General features: G+C 35.9%; 1 protein-coding gene across 4 annotated transcripts in view; it reads right to left on the bottom strand.

The window, feature by feature from the left end:
• Positions 1 to 3,470: 3,470 nt before the first annotated feature.
• LOC140170055 (protein C-ets-1-like) overlaps positions 3,471 to 25,139 on the bottom strand; it is a 47,642-nt gene continuing 25,973 nt past the window's right edge. For 3 of the 4 annotated variants that reach the window (XM_072193372.1, XM_072193373.1, XM_072193375.1), the window contains 6 exons: positions 20,417 to 20,533; positions 19,725 to 19,925; positions 17,515 to 17,709; positions 10,509 to 10,805; positions 8,059 to 8,262; positions 3,471 to 7,498 (listed from right to left, as the gene is read on the bottom strand). In XM_072193372.1, coding sequence (XP_072049473.1) covers positions 7,161 to 7,498; positions 8,059 to 8,262; positions 10,509 to 10,805; positions 17,515 to 17,709; positions 19,725 to 19,925; positions 20,417 to 20,533 — 1,352 coding nt within the window. In that variant the 3' untranslated portion in view covers positions 3,471 to 7,160. Of the gene's footprint in view, positions 7,499 to 8,058; positions 8,263 to 10,508; positions 10,806 to 17,514; positions 17,710 to 19,724; positions 19,926 to 20,416; positions 20,534 to 21,890; positions 22,087 to 25,139 lie in introns of those variants that run through there. The other variant, XM_072193374.1, reaches the window with a different exon arrangement.

Here is a 25,139-nt window from a genome sequence, read left to right as displayed (position 1 = left end):
GTTGCTGTCATTGGTATTTTGTGTACCCCAATGTGTAATAGTTCCAATGCAAAAAGATTTATCCATGTCTTCCTTCAGCTGAATAACCTGTTATGGGGCATCGGGCCCTTTGAGGCTACTGTCTGGGCCCCGTACAGGAAAAAGTTGCTGTCATTGGTATTTTTGTAAGCCCCAATGGGTAATAGTTCCCATGCAAAAAGATTCATCCATGTCTCTCTTCAGCTGAATAAATCAGCTATGGGACATTGGGCCCTTTGAGGCTACTGTCTGGGCCCCCGTACAGGAAAAAGTTGCTGTCATTGTATTTGTGTGCACCCCAATGTGTAATAGTTCCAATTGAAAAAGATTCAACAATGTCTCTCTTTAGCTGAATAAATCAGTTATTGGACATTGGGCCCTTTGAGGCTACTGTCTGGGCCCCCGAACAGAAAAAAGTTGCTGTCATTGGTATTTTTGTGCACCACTATGTGTAATAGTTCCAATGCAAAAAGATTTATCCATGTCTTCCTTCAGCTGAATAACCTGTTATGGGGCATTGGGCCCTTTTAGGCTACTGTCTGGGCCCCCTGTACAGGAAAAAAGTTGCTGTCATTGGTATTTTTGTGCACCCCAATGTGTAATAGTTCCAATGCAAAAAGATTTATCCATGTCTTCCTTCAGCTGAATAACCTGTTATGGGGCATCGGGCCCTTTGAGGCTACTGTCTGGGCCCCCTTACAGGAAAAAGTTGCTGTCATTGGTATTTTTGTAAACCCCAATGGGTAATAGTTCCAATGCAAAAAGATTCATCCATGTCTCTCTTCAGCTGAATAAATCAGCTATGGGACATTGGGCCCTTTGAGGCTACTGTCTGGGCCCCCGTACAGGAAAAAGTTGCTGTCATTGGTATTTTTGTGCGCCCCAATGTGTAATAGTTCCAATGCAAAAAGATTCATCCTTGTCTCTCTTCAGCTGAATAACACCATATGGGCGGGCCCCTTTGGGGCTACTGTCTGGGCCCCCCGTACAGGCCAAAATTGCTGTCATTGCTATAGGCATGAAAAGTATCCTCCTGGGAGTGATATCCAACAAGTTTTGTCCATGTCTCTCTTGAGCTGAATAAATGCATTTTTTGGCCCCTACTTTGTGACCCCAGGCTGAACGTACAGGCTGTGACCCGGCAGCAATATGGAATATTGAATCTTGGGCATATACTAACATAATCAGACCATCAAACCTTTTGTCTCTTCTGAGCTGAATAAATTGTCTGGGCTCCCAGTCTATTTATGTACCCAATATTTCTTGCAGATTATTTCGTTTAGCAAAAATATCGTCATATTTGAATTTCGTTCTGGTATACCAGAACGAAATTACAACAGCCTATGGAGCAGTGTAATACACATAATTTCATGCATAACTCGCAAACGCAAAATCGGAATCAACTGAAAATTTGGGAGTAAGCTTTTTTCGTGGATATAGACGAATCCAAGTAGCCAAGTCATGGTCAGGATTTGGTCGGACATCTTTGGGTAGCCGCTAGCACCAACCTGGTGTTTTGAGCGTCCAATTGTGCAAATAAAAGCCGCCTAACACCTAGAGAAGATGTAAGGACGAGGAGGGTTAATAGAATAATAGCTAATAATGTATATAATGGAGATAATTCCGCAGGTAATCCCGTCGCATCTACTTAGTCCTTTTGTTCGCAAGTACATCAATGCATAGATACCGCGTATAGTTAATCCGATTATTATGTCACTTCAACAGCGAATAGACCATGCTGTGTGTTTTGTCGAAGGGAACTGTATTGTGTTATTCTTTTGTCTACCTGTGTTTTCGCGGAAGGTGTAAAACGGGTGATGGAATGCAGTTTACAATTTCCGCCAAGGCTGAATCATTTCACATTTTGAGTGCATTGTAGCCGACGGCTACCCAACTAAAGGCTGCTAGTCAGGTGTAGGAATGCGTGAATTTAGATTCGTCTATAGACTGAAAAATGTCATAAAAAGAGGATGATAGGATCACGAAATACTCCTTTAAAAATTTAACCAGTATAATTCTGCTTTACCATGAAACATAGTTCAATATCAATCCATCTATTCGACCAAAACTGCCGAGTTCAATTTCTATATTCCATCAACTTTTAGGGGGGGGGGGGCAAAAGTGATCTTATAACATAGACAATAGTGAAATTAAGAATGATAGCAAACTTGGCTTATTCGCGTGATTTTGAATGTTTACACTTGGGCTGAATTCTGTGCCTGTTTAATATTGTGCGATATGCAAAATAAAGGGTTTTGACCCTTTTTCCTGAAAGTTAATTGAATATGGAATAATTATTTCAACTTTTATTCTCAATAAGGCCGAATTAAACGATTAGGATTCAGCTGTTTCATCTAACAAAACAGAATATTTTAATTTTTTTTTCAAGTTACTATTGTGATTTAATAAGATGTTTAACACGGGGAGGGGGTTACTCCATAAAAAATATGGGGGCTTCCTCAAACATGGGTCTCATTTTCGACTGTATCAATGACTCGTTTTTCGAAGTCAATTTTGTGTAATTATGTATGGGGTCATTATTCAAATTTGACGGAATCTGAGGCCATATAAAATTGGGATTGATTGAGCCCATATTTATTGGCCGAGCTACAACAAGTTTTAAAATAGTGGACCAGACATAGCCGAGTCCAATATTGTAAAATTCATAGCGAGACCCAACACATATTGGGCGTAAAACATCCAATTTTACGTTTGAGTCTAATAATATTTTTACACACTTGGATTCATCAAAACATATAGTGGAAAATAGGCGATATGTCCACTTTTTTTTGCATACCTTCCTTCAGACCCAAACTCGTGTATACCCCCCTGCTTTACGACACATAGGGCCCATTAAATAGAAGCAGCTTAGCATGAAATAGCGGGACAACATTAACCAAAATTTGCAATTAACGTTTTCCTCCAGCCCCGTTACAGCCCAAAAGACTGATTTGGAGCCATTTTGACACCTTTACTAGTATTAACTTTTGTGCATATTTTAAAATGTTAAGTTATCCCCCGAAATTTTCCTCAATACGTTTGTTGTCAAGATATAGGGTGTCCCTGAAAGAACTGTATCTTCGGAAACTTAATTGTTTGGGTATTTTAACGTCACAACTAAACATTACTAAATATTTAGTGTGGTTGAGGAATAAATCAGCTGTCACATACTTTTTTGAATTTTGACAATTGACCATACCGTTCTTGAAATTATTTTATTTCAAAAATGGAGCGGTCGATTGTCAAAATTAAAAAAAGTATGTGATAGCTGATGTTCCTCAACATCATCAATTATTTTGTTACGGTTGGTTTATGCGTTAAAGTACCCGATGATACAATTCTTCCAGGGACACCCTATAGCTGGTCCACGCAGGACATAGGTTTTGATGTGAATTTCCTGCTACAATATCTATGATCAGGAGTACAAAAGAATGGACAATTCAAATACTGTGTTTCACAATTTACAATGATTTATTTTCTGTCTACTGTGCACGCTTTTAATAATTACAAAATAGAAGGCACATAGTGCTCGTACTGATACAGAAGTGGAGAAAAGAAGCACGAGCAAACAAACATGATTGATCTGTTGAGTAGTTACCATAGCGACCTATATATACTTGCTATTATTCCCATCATGTATGAATATAATTTACTGAATTGGTAAATTATATATAACCTTGAACATGATTATTTAGCATAGTGCTGCTCGTAGCCTTTTAAATTTTTACAAAGTTAACAAAATCATAACTAGTATTTAAACTAGCGCCAGCGCCAGTTATGCTACTTCTTGTAATGGAAAAAAGTTTTGATTTTTGATCAACAAAATCATTATGTAAAATCTTTATATAAAGTCTGTATCAAAGCCCACACAACCAGTGTAGTGGTACTATAGAAGTAGAAGAAATGTGATTTCATGATGGATTTTGCATTCAAGCATTTATACTAGCAAAAAAGTTTCAGATCTGGAAAATAGGATTTCAAGTTATCTTGTTACATTATGATACAGTGTTTACAAAGTACAAGTCCACTCCACATTATAAGTATACATAAACATCAGACCCTTTAGCCAGCTGATGATAATATCTTTCTTTTAAGATTTGTTGAAAAATAACACTTATCAATCAATACAGTACACTTAATACAATGCTACAGTAAGTTTTGGACTAAATCGGCAGGTTTGTTGAAGCATCACAGGCCAAATTTGTTTCACACAATTGTGATAAGCACAATTGTTTAACACACATTATAACATTATTTTGTTTTAAATTGACTTAGTGAAATGATAGCGAGATGAATCTATTGATGTATTTGGAACTGAACAAACTATAATAGACTTTGGGCACATTTAAAAATCTTAACATTAAGTAGGTCAAACCACACACAAATATCAATGAGTTGGACATTTAATAATATCAGATAATTTTTTAAGCAATAAAGATATTTTAAAGCAATAAAGATATCACAATGACACGACGATTCTAGACTTTTCATGATCAATATACTTATATTTGAACAAGGCAAGACAAACATAAAGCCACAAATTGGAAAACCTGAAAAATCATGTTTAAATCGCAAAATATAATGAGTGATTTTTTTAATCTCTAAAGAAATACTTTTTTGTACACAACTTAGGAAGAAGTTCAAGTTAGGATCAGTAATTTCTTTTTAGTGTTGAAAAATGGAAAACTTACGGAAAAAAGTTGCAGATCTGGATGTTCTAACATAATTGAATATCTATTTTTAAAATGTATCGCATACAAATTTGCAACATTTTCACTTTTTTTTAATGGTGTAAAATCATACTAAACAGGCAACTCTACAACACAAATGCAATGTGATCAATCATATCAAAAGCTTTCTCTATCTCCGTTACTCATGCTCCACATAGTACCTTGCAACATATTCTCTCTTTTCTTTTTACTTCCCCTTTTCTCCTTAAAAATATTACCCCTTTTGTACAATTGTGCACATTAATAAAGCTATACAACTAAATAAAAAAAAGTAGTATGGTTAAGATTAGGCAGCGATAAATGTAATAAGTGTTTCTATTTATAAACTCTCTGTACAGTGTTTCTAGAAGAAAATAATAATAATCATAACATAGATATTGTGATGTTTCACTGGATCCTGAGCGTCAGATGGTTAAAATATGATGAAAGACATTAAACGCCTAAAACATCCAGTACAGTGCAAAGAGAGGTTTCAACTCCTTTCCTGGAATCGGCAAAGGAACAAAACTTTTCAACCATGACCAGGATTTGAACCTGGGACCACTGGATTTCAAGCCAGTGCTCTAACCAACTGAGCTATCAATTTCAATTTTCTTCCTTAGTCGACTCTAGGAAAGAAGAGATTTGTATAGTGCTATTCATTGGGAGTCAAACTTCTCTTGCTGTACTAGTATGTGGGGGGAAAAACTGCTTGATCTCCAATTTTTGGCAACACATTAAAACAGTATAAAAAGCTGAAGACATACAAAAAAAAATTCCTTGGACGTTACAGAGTCAAGCAGTTTTGACCACTGCCTAATTCATAACTGACTAAACACTAAACTTTTTTAATACAAAAGTGGAAATTTTCATGTAGGGTAAATTTTTGACGCTTTGCTAATTTTGAACCGTTTCACTGGTTTTTAAATTCATGGTTCTAAGCTTCTTTTCACATATTTTTATATTCGCGAGAGCTGATTGGAACACAACAAAAAAAAAAAAAAAAAAGGTAGCATGAAAGTATCCACTTTTATTTAATAATTACAAGAACAACAGAAAAAAATAACGTTGTTAAATTTCCACGGAAAAAAATACCAAACAAACTTAGAATATTTACAAAAAATGCAGAACAAAATACAAATTATCAACATCATCTTTGAATACTGCCGAGGTTCCGTTTAAAATATATTTCTCATTTTCAATGCAAAAAAAAAAAGATAGTTTAAATTAACATTTAGTTAGAACTTTTGTTACAAACATATACTTAAATACAGCCCAAGCAGTGTTTCTAGACAGAAACATCTCATACTGCACTTCTTCAGTAAGCTGCATGTAGCCAGTGATGAAATCTGACCAGGGTTGCCAAACCCGTGATTTGGTAGCCCAATTGGGCGACTTTTGAACATTTTCCGCACGACTTGACAATTTTTTGCCTATAGAATCCAATAGTTTTGAGAAAAAAATTGGGACTATTTCTACATTGGCACCCACGACTTTCGGTAGCATCATGTCCCATAGAAAACAAATAGTTGAGAGAAAAAATGGGTGACTTTTTCGATGATTTGACCCGCAATTTGGTTCAAAAAATATTTGGCAACCCTGGCGCCGACTCACTCTTATGCTACTAACAGTTTAACGTCAGTATGAAAAATACTATACAAAAAAGTTATGTTGTGATCCACATAGAGCACTTTATAGTCATCTTTCTTCAAAATGTACAATAAATACAAAAAAAAAAGTTTGTCAAAGTCACACATATTAGTTATCTTTTTGGCCTACTGTAAGCCAACACATCTAAAAAAAACTTCCTTTTTCTTAAAAAGCACCAATTTAAATATTTCAAAAAGGAGTAGTCATGTGCACTCATGGATGTGCACCCCCTGTTACACAGGATTAGTCTCGCTTGAACGTTGGAAGCATTATTTTGTTACCCATCATCCTTTTGCTGGAATGTTTTTACAAGTAAACCCCCCTTGTAAAGGAATGTATCAATCCAATTATGCAGTATATCCAACATATGAAAGCATGTGGGTTGTGTAACATATACTTAAAAAACAGTACATTGCACTTCAGCAAATAGGGGGGAGGGTTGGGGATTATCTCCAGGTACTATTATGTACTGCCACACATTACATCGCACAGTATTGACTGACAACAGGTTCACAATACTATATCACAAAAAAAGCAACATGGTGTCTCTATGGTGACAAGTTACCATGGTGACAAGTTACCATGGCGACAAGTTGACAGTACAACAAATGCTCTGGTCATACAAAAATGGACAGTCCAGCTGTCTCCACACAACACACTATTCTGGCCTAAATCCAAGCCCCAAAACTGGCTAGAGTTCAAAACATCAAATAGCACTGACTCAGAAAAGTGTTTTTTTTTTAAAACTGGCGCTGACGATCAACGCCATTTGCACTCAGTAGCTCAGTCGTCATCCCGCGCGGGATTGACTCCAACCATTTCGTGTAACTCTTCCGGCGAGTAGCCTAACAAACTCTGGAGGTCGCACACAAAGCGGTACACATATCGTTTACCCGCTGTTTTGTGAATAATGTTCTTGTCGTAGTAGTACCTGAGTCCGCGGCTAAGTTTCTCGTAGTTCATCTTGGGCTTGTTCTTGCGCTTGCCCCAGCGACGTGCGACCTCATCAGGATCTGATAGTTTAAATTCCCAGCCATCGCCAGTCCAGCTGATGATGTGTTGGCAGGTTTTGTCTGTGAGAAGTTCAAGAAGGAATTGCCACAACTGAATGGGCCCACTTCCTATATGAGGAGAAAATAAATATAGACGAAAAAAATACACATTAGAAAACTTATGCAAAACATGGAAGATATATTTATACTGTAGCAGCCTGTTAATATTTTGGGTTTTTGCAGACATGGAGTTACAAGAAATAATATAAACTGGTACAGTTTCATTATTGCCTCTTTCATTCTGCGTTCAAGGTGATTTGACCGATGGTGACCCTCTCCTCATTGTCCTGACGCCAAGCCTTCAGGTCATCCACTCAACCGTGCATTTTGGCCAACGGCTAGTAAGCTTATAAACGTTTGGAGTGCATCCAACTAAAACATTTCAAATTGTTTTTAATCTGGAATATCATTGACCATAGGAATCCATGCAATAACTTCTATACACCCATGAATATCGTTTGATTGAGGAGCATTCATGATTTATTCACGCCCAACGGTGAAACAAGTTCAGCACAATACACTGTGGGTTTGTGGTTTAAAACTCAACAGCTATTGTTTTCCTGATTGGCTTTCATAAAGCTTAAAGACCATTCTGCATTACAAAATTTACAACCAGTTGTTATATTTACCTGAGTAGCCAGCTAGGACAGCAGCAGGGATGACGGGGTTTGAGACAACTTCTGGGACGTCAAGAGGGGACGTTGATCTTGATGAAGGGGGTCTCAGACCAGCCAGATCTGTGCTTGAGCAACTGTCCGAGAGAGACTTGCACATTGGGACTTGTTGATAGCCTGAGTTGTTGCTGTCAAAGCTGTCGAAAGAGCCATACTGACCTGAGTGGAGAAAACAAAGTGGAAACAAACAAATGGTTAGCAAAACAATAGCTAGCAAAATAAAGTGTTCAAATAAATAAATATTTAACAAAATCGAGATGTATAATTACAACAATGTCTATGGACAACAGAACACATAACATAGTATGTAGTGGTAGTTAAAAATGCATATAGACCCCCCCCCCCCCAATTGTTTTGATAAAGTTTGCAATTGAATAATGCATTGAAATTTCATAACCTCTCAGCTATTGTACAGCATTGCAAACAATTCACACACAATAATTTTAACCCAGGGGCAATTATCTAAGAACTATTTTCAATGAACTATTTTGATTGGTTACTCAAGAGGATCATATGTAATTAACCAATCGGGAGCTCTGTAAGAAATGTAATAGTGCCAGATTTAATATAAAATCAAGAGCAAAAATCCATGATGAGCATCCACTTACATCGCAGCAAACCAGGCCCGTACGCAGGATTTTTTTTTGGGGGGTGCTGATTTTGAAAAAGTGGACTTTTTCCAAAGGGGGGGGGGGTGAATTTGTGAAAAGTGGACTTTTCCCCCCAAATTTGGACCTTTTATGACCAAAAAAACGTAAAAAACCTGATTTTTTGCTCGCTACGCTTTCATAAATTATTAAATTTGGGGACTTTAGTTATACTTTTGCAGATTTGGGGAGGTGCGGTCGCACCCTCCGCACCCCCCCTGCGTACGGGCCTGCAGCAAACATTTCACATACAATAGCCTTCTAAATTAACGCAAAAAAACCCCCAATTTATTAAGAAACTGAGTCTATAACAAATCTCCCACTTCAGAAAAACCCACAATTTTTGCATTTGACGGTTTCAAGAGCATGTACCAACAACACCCAAGTAATAAAACTAACAACAAATTGATGTCATTCATAAAACTTCTGGAAGGAAATAATTTACAGTTAAGTCATAACTACCTCTAAAGACCGCTTGTATAAATTATGCGCTTGTTTTTTTTCTGAATGAAATACTAGGGTCTGCCGGTGAAGGGAAGGATAGCGCTTAGTGCACAAATACACATACACAGGAAAGAAAGTGAGCCAAAACGGAAACTCGGTCCCGGAAAGTGGCCATGACGTCACTTCCTTATGGGTCTTGCTACTTGCTACTACATGGCTTGATGCTGAAGCATTTTACAATGTATGGGTCACACAAAACCCTGTGAATGTGGTTACATGTTTTTTTAAGCATGTGAAGGTAGCTATTAGTCTATCTATGATGTTATCAAAATATCAAATTTCAAAACGCCTAAAATTACGAACCACTTTAGTAATAAAAAAAAAAGTTTTTGAAAGTTTTTGTCAAACTTTTGAACTTATTTAACCATATTGGCAATGGCATGGATAGGGTTAACCTATCATATGAAGTTAAAATAGCATCAAGGCTTGTTAATACCCTTAATAACCCGTTTAGTTAAACCCACACGATTTATAAATAAAATCGGTTTTAATTGTCTCTTAGTGTTTTATTACTTTATCACAATTTCATTAATCTATATGTTTTTGTCATAACAAATTTACCAGGCACAGATTTTTATGGAGTGGAAGTAGATTATTTGCTAATTAAAAACTTAACAGCTTTGGGTCAAAACAAAGGAGTATAAATATTAAATGAATGTTCAACAATGAATGTTTACTCAACATTGTATTCCCAAAATGCAAGTCAATTTTGTTTTGATGCTACATGTGCACCACTATGAACCTTTTTCATCATTTTCAGTTTCAAAATATATCCACAATCTCGACATAGATACCACTGAAACTTTCACCATGCTAATCAGACATTTGTTTTTGCCTTGTTCTCTTCATAAGTTCATATATGACACCGTGAACTTTTCATTGTTTCAGTTTCAAAATGAATATCATACTGCTCTGTCTAACATTTATGAAGCTTATTATAATATGCAAGTTGCGTGGATCTGATCAAGGACTGAAATTTTAATGAAGGGGCCATATTTGCATTGAGTGGCATTACTACTAGATTTGCTTTTTATGAACAACCTTAGTTTAAGATGGATATGATAAACCGCACAGGGAGTAAGGGAGTAAGGGAAGCTATGTGAATATGGGGGGTGGGGGATCTGGCATTGTTCCTATAAGTTGTCAAATTTTGAAAAATAAAAATTGAATTTATCAAAGATTTTTTCTTGTTTTAATTGGAGGGTTAGCAGATAATACACATGGTCTTTGGTCAACAGATTGTGCAATAATCACCTTTGTAGCCATTGCTATTCTGCTGGAAATACCCCACCATGGACGGATCAAACATCATTGGGTTATTGTAGAATTCCGGCGTGGCCGCCTCCAAGTAGTTGTTGGAGCTCGGCGACGACTCCAGACTGTAATAATCTGAGCTGCTACTGGCCGCATCTTCCTGCTTCACGAGGATCTCCTCTGCGTTGAATTCGTTGAGCGTCTGCAGCGATTCCGACACGGAAAACAAGCCGCCGTCGCTGAATGTCGACTGCGGTGTTGACACTGGCACGGCTTGGGGCTGCTCAACACTGAATCCTGTAGCATGGGAAGAGAGTAAAAATAAAAATAGAAAATTATTATTACGTGTCTGCTTATTTGAAGTTTCTTTTAACAAACCGTAAGTGTTAAGTAATGGGAAAGCGTATTAAGGCGTGGTGGGTGTGGCATTATTGCAAATGACTCTTACAAAGTACTTCGTGTCAGAAAGCAATCATCTCTTTTACAAATTGAAAAGAAGAAAACAAAAGAAAAGTCCTAAAATTATACACTGCATTGAAATTCATACAATATCGTGACTGATTACCATAGTAGAAAATTAAATCTTAGCGTGTGATTGATTTGAACTTTCTTTGATTCAATTTCCCTGTTGATTGCATATATATATTTTGTGCATATAAAAAACACAAAGTAAAATGACAATTATTCAGATGAATTCAGAGACCGATGGCCATTGATTCAGTTAACCTATGATGCACTAAGAACAACACCCACATAGCCAGACTGCGAGCTGTAATAATCTCATACCCGATGGCATAGTTCATGACCCTCGCTGAACGAAATTTGACCTTAAGTTGTGGGACATGAGTTTTTGTACCCAATAAATCCAAAGGTCATTCTTAGAGTATAGATGTAGAAGTATATTGGGGTTAAGGAACTGAGTCCTAAAGATTGTATGACATGCTGCAAGTTAAAAATATCATCCATGAATATGAACAATGGCGGCAGCAACCTTGGCTGTATGGCCGCTAGTGCCGTCGTCGGCACCGTTTTTTAATGTCGACATGTCGATAAAATTCGTATACCGACGTCGACAGTGTGTCGACATAAAAAAAATTCTAAAAAAAAAATAATTTTTTTTTTTTTTTTTTTTTTTCAAAAAAAAAAAAAAATAATTGGCCAGAAAAGCAAGTTATAGGCCCAAAATGACTTGTTATTCAAGGTTGGAAACCAGAGAAATACTGCTACTCAAAAAAAAAAAAAAAAAAATGCCAATTTTTTTACAAAGTTGATACATTTGTATATTTTAATTACTTTTGCTTCTATTGAACAGCTAGCAATGCATACTAATTCAATGTGTCCCTGACTGTTCAATAGAAGCAAAGGTAATCAAAATAAACAAATTTATCCAACTTTGGAAAAAAAAATTGGCATTTTTTAAAATTTTTTAGTAGCAGTATTTCTCTGGTTTCCAACCTTGAATAACAAGTAATTTTGGGCCTATAACTTACTTTTCTGGCCAAAATATTTTTGAAAATTAAAAAAAAAAAAAAAAAAAAAAATTTTTTAGAATTTTTTTTTTGATGTCGACATGTCGGGATACGTGCCGACGTCGACATTATGTCGACATAAGGCATGTCGACGACGGCACTAATGGCCGCCTGCAGGTCAAAATTTGTTGATTGACAACAACTTTTCACTAAAACGATTCGCTCAGTAAGTTAAGCTCACGATTGTAATAATGGTGAAGAATCATAAACAGTGCAGAAGAACTGTCTGCGCACAATTCCACTGATGTTGACGATGTTTCTTTGGACTCGTAAACTAAGAACAGTATAGAAGAACTGTCTATGCACAAAACCATGCATAAACACTCCTTGCTTCTGAGGACAATTTGCTCAGCACTTTGTACAATTACAATTGTACTGCTATTGAAGACCCATCTTTCGACTAAAGAAATACATGTATCTACACAAGCATACACATCAAACCGCTCTTTGCCATGAAATGGCCCATGAAATGAACCTTACTGACGTTCATAAGTTCAGCATGTGTCCCGTTGCATTATTCCAATTGAAATCCACACGCCCCTAAGATGAGTTTCAAATAGAATAGACAATCGGGTAACTTACATTTGAATTACTCACTACAGTTGCTCAAGATATTTAAATAGGTAAAGCCATAATACAGAGAGAGAGAGTATGGGTTTCAAAATAACTGACCCAAGCCAATTCAATTTGAAAAACATACTCCCTCTGTGGAAGATCTATCTTGAATTTTCTACAGTGAGGAGTGTGGATTTTAAATGGAATACCTATTAATTAACACATTGGCAAAGGTTTCTATGACTAGCAGTTGTTGTTGTGCTTCAATTACATGTGCAAACTGCTTCCTTTCAAAGTAAAAAACAGAGTATCTGTAGATAAATAACACATCACATACTTCCTTTTAACCTGGGATCATGTGTTTTCTGAACAAGTCTGCTTTGATGTAAAAATTGTCATTGGGCAGTTAAAACCTCTTATGTGTCATTGGCCCCTCAACATGTTTAAAGCAAAACTTACCATGTAAGCTCTTGGCAGGTTTGTTTTACACATGTTCAAGGGCCACAAGTAGTCTGCTCCCAAAGTAATATAGTATCTGCTATGAAATAGCAAAGCAAATACTGTGTTTCTACCTGTGGGCTGGGAGCAGACGACGCCTGCCTGCATGAAAACACAATAACTTCTTATCAATCAAACTCACCAAAATCAAAATCCATCACTGGTTTGTTGAGATATGGCGTTCCCACATGGCAAAACATTTAGTATTCTAATAATAGGACACTAGGTCCTAACCACCATTTACAAAATAAATACTATTAATAAATAGTACTATAATAGCACAAAATGGCCGGTCCTTGGTAGTTTCTATCGTATCCAAGTTGGTAACCAACAAAAGCACACAAGACCATACGAATCCACTGGTATCAAAAAACAACCCACTATATTTCAACACAACGGCGGTGAAAGTGTTCGCAGCAGTTTCACTATGTCATGATGTACAAACTTCTTTGGAAAACTATTAACCAAATTGTGACCAATGTTGTCTCTGAAGCTACCAATCTGTGACTGATCACTTTGCTGTTATCACACCCGGTATACCACCATTCTTTCTACCAAAACAGTTCTTATCAGTTGCACCAGTCTGGTGTTCTACTGTGACGTACAGGAAGCTAGGTGGAAATCCACTACCAGAGGTCCAAGTGTGCTAAGACTAGATACCAGTGTCCTACCACTAGCCACGCCCTCCCACCCAATTACAAGCTATTACAACAAGGAAGTACCTCATTTGGTAGGACAAAACAATGGGACCAGATAATGACTTTCATTTTTTCTTCTTTTGTTTTGGGTGCAAAATGTAACCCCCTTGGCAACTTATGCTTGGCAACTTCCTGTACAGTTTCCTGATGTCCCTATATCACTGGTAATTTGATATTAGCACTTGTTTGATTGGCTGGTACAAAATTATTAAAATCTCATCCCCAGGTATCATTTTACATGTAATTCAATCAATCTAATCTAGTATATCCTAAACTTTGCCCTCTGCGCAACTGATTATCACTACCACATTTAGTGTTATCACTGAAACACCTTAAAACTTTGGCTTCTAGAGATGAGGTTTTGCACTATTTAATCGGTACATTTACCTTCAACAAAATAACAAAAAACGGTAGCAAACCCAGCCAAGTCTCATGTTTGGGTAACTTTTACTTTTACAGACAGAAGGAAAAGCATTGGCCCACAATACTTCCTCCGCCAGCTACTTTGTACCAACATTAACAAGAACTAGTTCGTTACTGACGCACTTTCACTCCAAAGAGAAGTTCTTTTGTGACGTACCAATACTTTTCGCTCAGACTGAACACAATTTCTGGACACAACTTTCTAAAATTATCCATATCGGAAGGAAACTGGCCATCCATACCGGTCATTTTAATGGTTAAATACGTACAAGCCAAGTCAGATATGGGAAGTGAAAGTGATGACGTTTGTGTTATTGGACTCTATTTATGTATCTCCTGCCACTTAATCAGGGTTGGCAATTGTCTTGATTTAAAAAAAGTTTTAATTGATTTATTTGATTTAAATCGGATTTTTTTATTCCAAAAACTGTAATACCCTGCGATAACGTCCAAAGACACCAGCGGAATGCTAGACATTATGGTCAATCCTATCAAGTATTTACAAAAACTCAAAATGTGTTTTTACAACGTGAAATTGTCAGAGAAAAAAAAAGGTAAAATAATGGGAAAAACCTGTTGAATTCTGCACCTTGAAGATGAATTTTTAGCAATAGATAAAATGACATCATGTAAATATTTTCATTGTATCCAAAAGTTGTAGAATCATTAGGAATGAAGTAAAACAATCAATAAGAAACAAATAAACTTACATATATTTATCAAAAATGGTAAAAATGAAAAAAGTTGATTTAAAATTAGTGAATTATTTTTAACATGATTCTGATCAAGCAACACTGCCATTTAATTTCACTTTTTGTAGGTATTATGATATATCCACTAGTATCATTATGATGTACCAAGACCCACTCATCTAACACTTGTTATGTTGGTATTCATTTTCTATTGTGAAAGTGTTCAATTCCTATTACTGATTTGTGTTTTTGTCCAAATTTATCAATTTAGCACTTCATGTGATGTCAAGATAAGCCTTTATTTGAAATAAAATTTGCTTGTTTTGCAGACACTCATGTTACACCCACTGTTGAATTTCATTATAAATGATATCGGTAACAAAAAAATTGTGATTACCTCACAGAATTGATTCATGAAAGCACGATCATGTTGTATTCATCAACACTGCGACAATTAGTGTGAGTTACATTGTGCGCAATTATCAGCATAGCATATTACATGTACACAGCACCGCCATGTTACATATTTGATGTTGACAACATTTCGATCAATTTTGTTATAAATTATTTTTATCAAATTTAAACTGAATCTCAGACAGCTCGATTTTGCGGTGAAAATTTTAACCGACATACTTCAGATCAAATATTGGAATTGTATTCCGTCTCCAAAAGATGCAACCTCTGTAAGGATTATGAATATTTATGAACAGTTCTACTCTAGAAGACATCAGATCACCTCATCGTCTTCTTCATGACAATTAGCTTATAAATTAACAAATCATATTCAACCACAACATAATGTATAAACCATGATAGTACTCTGTAATGAGGTTAACCCTTTCTGTGCTAAGATTGGATGCACACAAATCCGTATAGCTTTAAATGTCACGATTCTAAGCGCATTTTGGATTCAACGTGAAATAACTGCACTTTTTGTACAATACCGAAGAATATATATATGCAAAAGGGCCAGTAGCTCTTCTGATTCTCTGAACTGCACTAAATGTTTTACCCCTAAAGAAATCAAATATAAAACCACACACGGAAGCGTGACCAAATAAAAATATTTATTTCCCAAACCTGTTGCTACTTTGTACAAAAATAAATTATCTTCTTTTTTTAAAAGCAAATCTAAGTTACATATATATATATACAAAAGTGCATAAAGCTGCACCCCTTTGCCCCCTCTCCCCCAGAGCAAGAAATTGATTCTTGCAGATGATAAAATAATGCTAAATTGTATTTTCAAAACCATTAAAAATTTCTTTATTACTTTATAGACATCTTCATCGACTCTGGTAAACAAGCAAGCTAGCATATGCAAATGACTGCGTGGGCAGACGCAGTGAAATCCTATTTTGCTTTCTTGTTTCTAAGAAGATTTTTAAAGCTTCTGAAAGCTTTTGAAAGTGTTCACCATCAGTCAAATATTTCGTATCCCACAATGCAATGCAAATTTTGAACACATGTCTAAATGATTAACACCTGGGTTACTTGCAGTGGTTTTCACCACTAAAGAGCAATGTTTCAATAGATATCCATGAAAAAAACTTATTAAGTTAAATATTAGTTGATTCGGATATTAAATTTGCGAGTAAAGGACACAATCATGATGCAGTCCTATTAAAATCTCAATTTGTTTGGAGTAAGTTTGGGGGGGGGGGGCCGGTCGTGGAATATGAAGTGCCTGTTTAAATCTTTGCATTATGGGCATGTGTTCATTCCTCCTCCGAGTGTTGCATTATGGGCATGTGTTCATTCCTCCTCCAAGTGTTGCACTTTCCATCAACTGCGTTAAACATGCCCGCAAAAATTTATAAGATGCAACAAAACAGTTTGTTTATGTCGCCAACAAAAGCTTTAGCTATTTACACTGCACATCATTTGCATTCCTCGCACACTCTCGGCAACGGACACCATAATTCTGGGGGTTCGTACGGAAAGGCCATATCTGCAATAGCTGCCAGGTGTCATATTGTTAATATGCATACAATACAGAATACATAATTTGTCAAAATGTCTATGAGGCAGCTATTGCAGGTAGGGCTTTCTTTCGTTTTAGATTGACTTGCAAATAAAATTAAATTTAAATAAACTTGAATTTGTTTCTGATTTGGATTAACATTTAGTTTAATGTGTTTATTGATGAGACTCCACTAAAAATTAAATTACAGAAACTTCTAAGAGACTGTCAATTAGAAAGCATTTCAACCGTGTTTCAGCACAAAAACAAACGAACCACATATAAATTTAATAACAACCTGACCCTTCAGCACAAACTTCACATTCAGTTCCACATGAAGTTCAAAACTTCAAAACCAGTTATCATCAACTTCTTTGTTGTTTCATTTTCTTGGTGCATTTGGATCGAGGCCTCTACATGTAGAAACACCCAGCAAAGTCACACTTTCAAATTTTATCAAGAAGTTTGACTCAAAGTCTCAAGTCTTTTCCATTTTCTTCAAATTCAATTCTCACTGAAAAATCAGTAAGTCTATACCCAAACGAGACTAGAACTTAAGTATCTCAATGTCTAGGACTCTGGTTCAAATCCACACAAAAAAATGTCACCCAACAACCAACATGACATTTGACCCAATAGCTCACTCACCTGGATTAAGGAAGTCATCAAATGGAGGCATACAAGGGGAGTACGGTGAGCCAGCACCACCATTTTCCAACTTTATTGATGTAACTGCTGTTGTCACTGTCGCTGTTGATGACACCGCTGGCGCTGATGACAAAGCTGCACTGGTTGGCAGCGGGGCCTGTGCTGATGTGGTTGTGGTGGTAGGGCATGTGCACTCTGGGACAAAAAAAAACATGATACGTAAGTAAGATTCATGTTATAAATATAAAGTACATCTGGAAAATAATGGGTTTGTTTGCAGTTGATTTACCGTTGGAAAATATATGCACACCTTGTTGGGGGGAAGTTTAGAAGTCATGAAAGCATCTCTCAAACCAACCAAGAACAAAACATTCCCAGTGCATCAAGGGATATACATGTAATCATTAGAATCTGTGGGATAGCAATATCCAAACTAACGATTTATTGGTAAACAAAATACAGAGAATGAGGTAGGAGAAAACTAATGATTATTATTTATATTAAAAATTATTTAAAAAACTGGAATTTTAGGTACTACTACTAGACTGGCGATTAAATCGCCCACCCACGCACGTGGAGGGCACTATAATAACTTGTTATCGGTTTAAGAGAGCTCTATCCTTGAATTAATGTATCACCATGATAAATAATGAACACATAATTGTTCTAGTTACTTCTGCTCTTAACTCCATGAGTACTGCCTGCTGATTGGCTACAAGAATACTATTGTGATTTATTGAGCCAATCAGCAATGTGGTAAGAATGGTGGTAGGGCTCAAGGGGATTGAGCTTACATATTTAGAAGCTGTATTCTAATTGGTCTCTCAAGATGAAAATGTCACTTAATTAACCAATCAGATATGCTGTGAGAAGACATTCAGTTGTCAGGAGGATAATAACAGGCAACTGTGTAATTAAAACATCACTTACTTGACTTGATGTTATTTTTAAAACATCATGGCCACACAGGGCATCTTTAAATCATATTTTATTTATTTATTATTTATATATTTATTTCTGTCCATAACAATTGCACTTGCTTATTTATTTTGATCTATTGTACATATTTAAATAGAACAATAGACTTCAAGTTTTCATTACTTTTGTTTGTTGAAAATAGGCCACACGGGGCATCTTTAAATCATATTTTTCTTGAAAGCTTTTACATTTATTTTTGTCCATAATTGCACTTGCTTATTTATCTTGGTCAATTGTACATACTTGAATAGAACAATACACTTTCATTACTTGTTGTACTTTTGTTTGTTGAAATTAGGCCACATGGGTCGTCTTTAAATCACATTTTTCTTGAATGCACTTATTTATTTTTGTCCATAATTTCACTTGAATATTTATTTGGTCCAATGTGCATACTTAAATAGAACAATGGACTTCAGTTTTCATTACTTTTGTGCTTTGAAGATTTCCAATTATTAAGCTAAAAAACTTTAATTCATAGAATCAAGAGATAACTATGATAAATGACAATTTTATAAAAAGCATTCCTAAAAATTACTAAACAGTAGTTTCTACAGCAAAAATAATCACAGACAAGTCACATGCGATTGCTGCTGTTCCATTGAATCATCCGCACATGTCATTTGGGTATTGTAAAATGTGTTACAGCGTGAATTCACAACTTTCCAACTCTAGAGAACAACAGAATTGTTTTAAACTAACCTGCGATACAGCAAACAATTGCTTTCTATCGTGCAAGACAAAATTTGGAGCCGTGCCCACGGCAATGACGTTTAATAGTTACTGTAACCAAGGCGGACTGGCTCGCTCGCGAGCACCTGTCCCATGATTCACTGCTGGTCCGCACCACATGCTATGTGACTAATGTAAAACTTTCCCAGTAAAGTTAAATCTTCTTGTTGAGGCCAAAAAAAGTTGAAATATACTAGTATGAATGTAGCTCTGATATAAAAGGCAATATACGCCATTTTTAAATGACACCACACTTTCAAACATACCAATGTATAATTTTGTAACCGTGATCAAAAACACTACTTATTTTCTTATTATGTTATTTGTCCAGTTATATTTGCCAGCATCCAAACATAGGGAAAGGGGAACAGCTTCCCCTGTTCAAAGTATTTTCCCCCGCCCTGGCTGCCCCGATATTTAAATTTTAAGCCTTTTCTGTACTTAATTTAGCCCAATCTTGATAATTTTCATTAATTTTCAAATAAATAAAATAAACCCACCTTTCCTGAGCATGTCAATGTGTTCCCATAAGATATCTCCCATGAACGGTGGCGCTCTACTGAGGAATTCCAGCTTCGACAACGAGCACAGCTCACGTCCTCCCAAACGAAAGTTACCGACGGACACCCCTTCCAGACTGAACTCTTTGATTGCCCATAACAGCCAGGCTACCACTTGGCATTCTGACCATTGTCGGGGATCTGTGGTAAATGAAAGAAAAACAAGAAACAAGATTATTCACCAGCAACTTGGTACTTCATTTACTTCTTTATAATGTCATTAAAGGATATACAGTCCGACCTCTCTTTTATCCGGCCATGGCGGAACCGAGCACTGATGGATAAGTGAATATTCCGGATAACCGAATAGTTGGTAATTCTGCATTTAATTTCCTATATGTTGATTGCTGAATTGGAACACAGAGTACTTCCACCAATTCCATAACTTAGTAGCACATTAATTACATGCACGTGTATGCTTGCCCCCCAAAATTAATTCTAGGGTTACTCCTTCAGCAAACCACTGACTGACCCTATAATGTTGTTTTTGCATTCAAAGTACTTGTCAATTTATGAAATATGAACTTCATCCATGGCGTTGTCTTTTTTAAAGACATTTCTTGTTGTCATGTAAGTGAATTTATGCATGAAAAGGCCAAGAAAAAAAGAAAAGAAAAAGAGACTCCGCTTACCTCTGGGGATGCCTAACCTCTCTTGTTCTTTCTTGAAACTGCTAAAGCTCTCCTTTAGGCACGCGTTCATTAGCGCGTTTGTGCCTGGAGTCGGCGGGGGAGGGCCGGGGTGCAAATCTATGAAAACAAAAATAAAAATAAACGATAAATTATTATTAGGCCTTAAGCTAACAAATACTAAAATAAATTAAAAATCATAAAACCCTTTCACTGATCAGTACTTTGCATATCATGTTTAACAATCACTTCAATTTTGGAGCAATTATTAAAACAGCCAAGGGGTACAACAGCTATATTGGGCTATTCCATTTAAAAATCTACACTACCCCTGTAGATGATTTTGGAAATATCTTCCACAGAGGGAGTATGAATTTTAAATGAAATGAACACACTAGGCAGCTCCATTTGAAACTCACCCTCCCTCAGTGGAAGATTCAAGTTGAATCTTTCTCAGAGGGTGTACAAAATTCGAAATGGTGCTGGGTAATGTGTTCATTCCATTTGAAATTCATACTACCCCTGTGGAGGATACATTTCCAAAATTTTCCACAGGGGTAGTGTGCATTTTAAATGGAATAGCCTTTACGTTGGCCAAAGATGCACTACAAATCCCAGTATTTCTTTCTTTTTAAGTTTCATTAAAATTTCATTTTATAACAGTGACACAGAATTGCACGCAGTGTCATTCCATGTAAACGTGATAATCTGCCTAAGCTCTGCTTGTATTCTGCTTGCTTTAAATCCACAACATCACAAGTGAGAGAGGCTGTGGCAATATCTAGCGTAACTTTTGTCGCCAAGTTCTTAGTGTAAATCTTGTTACAAAACGCTCTCGGGTAAATATAGGCACGGCATATCCAAAAATAGCATTATAATTTTAATATCAGGTATAAGCTGCATGATAAATAATTGAATTTATAGCAGGGACTCTTATTACTGAGCATATAAATTCTGTGCATTTGACATCGCAAATATAATATAACAAACAAGTGTATATTACAATTCTTGCGTAATTAAATTTAAAATACAAATTAATGTTTAGATAAAAAATTGCATGTTCAAAGTAAGTTTGTTTAACAAGATGGTTTGACCCATTCCGTATAAATACTTGGTCTCACGTTTCAAACATACCAAAATCACACACACACAACTACAAAAATACAGATCATATTCAAACAAAACACCGAAGTTTAAACCCTTTTGACTGCAGACAACAGTTTTCTTTAAAATTCAACAATTTCAGAATTGTACATTATCATGACCATAATGTTGGGAATCAGCATGAAAAATGCATTCAAATGAGTACAAACAAGCCCAGTATTGGTTCAGTGGTTCTTGCGATAGCTCTTGATATTTTGAGAGAATATCTCAAAACTTGGACTTCTCTATGTTGCAGCCTATTGCCTGCATGCAAAACATTCAAACAAAGAAACAAAATTGAAAACATTTGAACATCCCAAGTTAGAAGACATACATTGATACCATTTTGTAGTTCTAGGTTTCTGGCAATGACAAATACTGTATGGCGACGGTCTCCTCCTCATTGAGCATTTTGAACACTTGGAGCTTTTCCTCCTTGTCACAGGCATGTTTGTACTTGATGGAGCAATGTGATGGAGCACATGTAAAGACCTCCTCTCAGATTTGTCCAGCATCTCTTATGGCTTGCCTCTTAGTGATGATGACACACTTGTTACTATCCCCAATACACTGAGACCTCAAACATGCTCATCCTTCAGGCCACAATTCTTTAACCCCCATATACTTAAACAATCCCAGAATGACCTTTGATTGTGTTATGTATACAAACTCATCCACCGCAACTCGAGGTTAACTTAAAAGTTAACTGATCAATGGGAGGTGAATGGACTATGCCCCTATGATGAGATTGACTTGGCTTATGTTTTTGCAATGACAAAAAACACAAGATAAACTCAATTGATTCCTCCTACAACAAACCCACAGGGGAGTTGAAATTAAGTTTATCTGTTTTTTACAGCTCTTTTCACAGACAGTTTATGTAATCCTTTATTGTTTTCACTAACAAAAGGTTTGTTTATGTGTACAGATAGGAGTGTGAAGTGTTTTGTACAAAATGATAAATTTTTAAATCACACAATTTTTGCAGTCAGAAGCTATAGAACAAGATACCTTAGAATTCAAACAGAAATATTTGGTAATTTCAATAACTTCGATATAATTATGATACTGTAAACCATTGAATATTTAGACAATAAGAAGAAATTTTGCGAGTTGGATGATTAATAGTGAAAATATTTCACTAAATTCAACGAAAGCGAAAATAACTTAATGTCATTTTGTAGACAATTTATTCAGCATTGAGCCATAGCTGATTTCTAAATAATTTGGATAAGAGGTGTGAAAACACAAACTGAAAAGGTTTAAAATCTTTTGAATGTGCTTGTGAAGTAAACAACTTTCACTCATCAAGTGGAACATATTGATTGAAGATGATAAACTAAAGACAGTCTTGAAAAACTGCACTAGGATTTTAAACATCTCAGCCAAAAAACACACACATGAATAAACAATCGTTTCTTTTTCTCTTGTCTCCCTTCCACCTTTTTTTTCTTTTGGGGATGTTTACTTGTTGAATGTCCCTAACGTTTTAGACACTAGAGGCCTCTTGAATCTTATGATTCAACATTTTCAAGGCACAAATTGTCCAAACAGTAGACAATGCTGGTCATCGACATTTTGACTGCTTAGTGCCAGAAGCGGGCAAGTGCAAAGCTGCCATGTGTAGCTGCCATACACAGATGAGTACAATATGCTGTGTGTAAATTGCCATATGGTTCACAGGGCAGCTATTGCACTAACCCACTTCTGGCACTAAGCAGTCGATTTGCTCCCTCCATTTTCTCAATTCTCCCAAGTCAAAAGTCTTTTTTTCTTTTCTTTTTCTAAGTTCCTTTATTTCTTTCCAGCGTAGACAAGGCTGGCCAATGAATGACACTTGTTCACTCCATTTCACCAAGAATAAACTCAATTTGCAAAATGATGATGAGGCGTCAAAAACAGCCGCCATTTTTAACACTTGTCTTTGCGGGCATTCATAATGCATTACATTTTTATCCATAACTGTTGAAACTCATTAGAACTATATTAAGCTTCTAAAGCAGTATACAGACTTTTTATTGTATCGTACATATATTGTATGTACAATATATACGATATTTAATCTATTGCCATTCTATTTCAGTAATGTTTAAGTTCTAACGAATGTTTGATGACGTAAAATCGATAATATATTTCTGCTAGATATTGTATGTAACATATTATCGATTTTTCGTCATCAAACATTCGTTAGAACTTAAACATTACTGGAAATAGAATGGCAATAGATTAAATAACGTATATATTGTACATACAATATTGTACGCATAATACTCGGAGTCTGAAGCGCTTTAAGGGTTTAACATATCATGTGGAAAGTCACAATTCTGAATCATCTGCAAGACATTTTCTTGAAAAATCAATAGCCCAGTATTAGGGATATGTCCTGAGTTGTGACAAACAAAATATTCATGGAGATGATATGAAATACAACATTCTTATTTTGAAATGTTCAGAACAAAGTTTCACTTGTATATCAGCAATTAAATGGATAAGCCTGCCTGCTTGACTTTGCTCATGAATCCACAAGCACAATTTTCACAATATATTTAGATGTTTATGCATAATTTACACAGCATAATTTAAAGACTAAAAGAGACTGAAATTTTCATGATTTGTTTTCTTTCTCAGCCAGGGATGAGTTTGACTTGCAAATCTTAATTCTAAATTGCAGAAAATATTCAACCACAAAACGTAGAATAAAATTAGTCATGATAACAAGCTGATTATGTATTGGTGACAAGTAGGCCTTTAAAAATCCCACTAGATTTTTTGCGCGACTACTTTTTGTGCGTTGTTATTTTCACCGTAGCATCTTGGAACACGAGAGCGTGAAAATAAATGTAAGAGCAAATATTTCCTTTTTTATCTGTTTAAGTGGTGACTTTCATGTGGGTTTTAATTATTTTCATGAGTAGTGCTGCAACCGCAAAATTAACCCCTCACGAATACAACAATGTATTGCATGTATAAGGGTAGAACTGCGCAATCACGAAAATACCATTCCCAAAAATGCCTTTCTCACTACAAATTGCGAAAATTATTTTCGTTATAACTGAATTTCAAAAAATAAAAATAAAATTGGAGAAAGCTCAAAAAAGGAAGCGGGAGGGGACGTGAAACATGTTTATTTTTTTATTTGGCCTTATATAGGCCTACTTAAATATCAATCCAATTTTCAAACACTATGGGGCCGGGGGCATAATGAGATCATTTAAAATTAAACCATAGTTTAGGCTGAAATAATATCGCCAATGTGTTTCCACATGCCATGATTTCTGGCTAATTATTCAGCCAAAGTCAAAACCACTAATTGGATTCATTTTGTACACAAGGTCCAGCTCTGGCAAAGAAACAATTAAAGCTATATTATCCATATCAAAATTATTCATAATTACCATGATTCACGGTTCTAATTTGGTCTCATTGGAAACTAATGTTGTTTATTTTGACAGACCTTTCTAGAAGACATGGCGATTGTTCCAATTTGGCAAGGCTATCTCAAGAATCAATACTTTTAAAAGACTTGATTTGTACTAAAATAATGCACTTTCCTTATGATCCGATTTATATGGTTGTGAAAATA

This window comes from Amphiura filiformis, chromosome 14 (genome assembly GCF_039555335.1).
Source record: "Amphiura filiformis chromosome 14, Afil_fr2py, whole genome shotgun sequence".
Taxonomy (NCBI): Eukaryota; Metazoa; Echinodermata; class Ophiuroidea; order Amphilepidida; family Amphiuridae; genus Amphiura; species Amphiura filiformis.
Note: the sequence above shows the minus strand (reverse complement) of the source record. Positions and strands in the feature narration are given on the sequence as shown.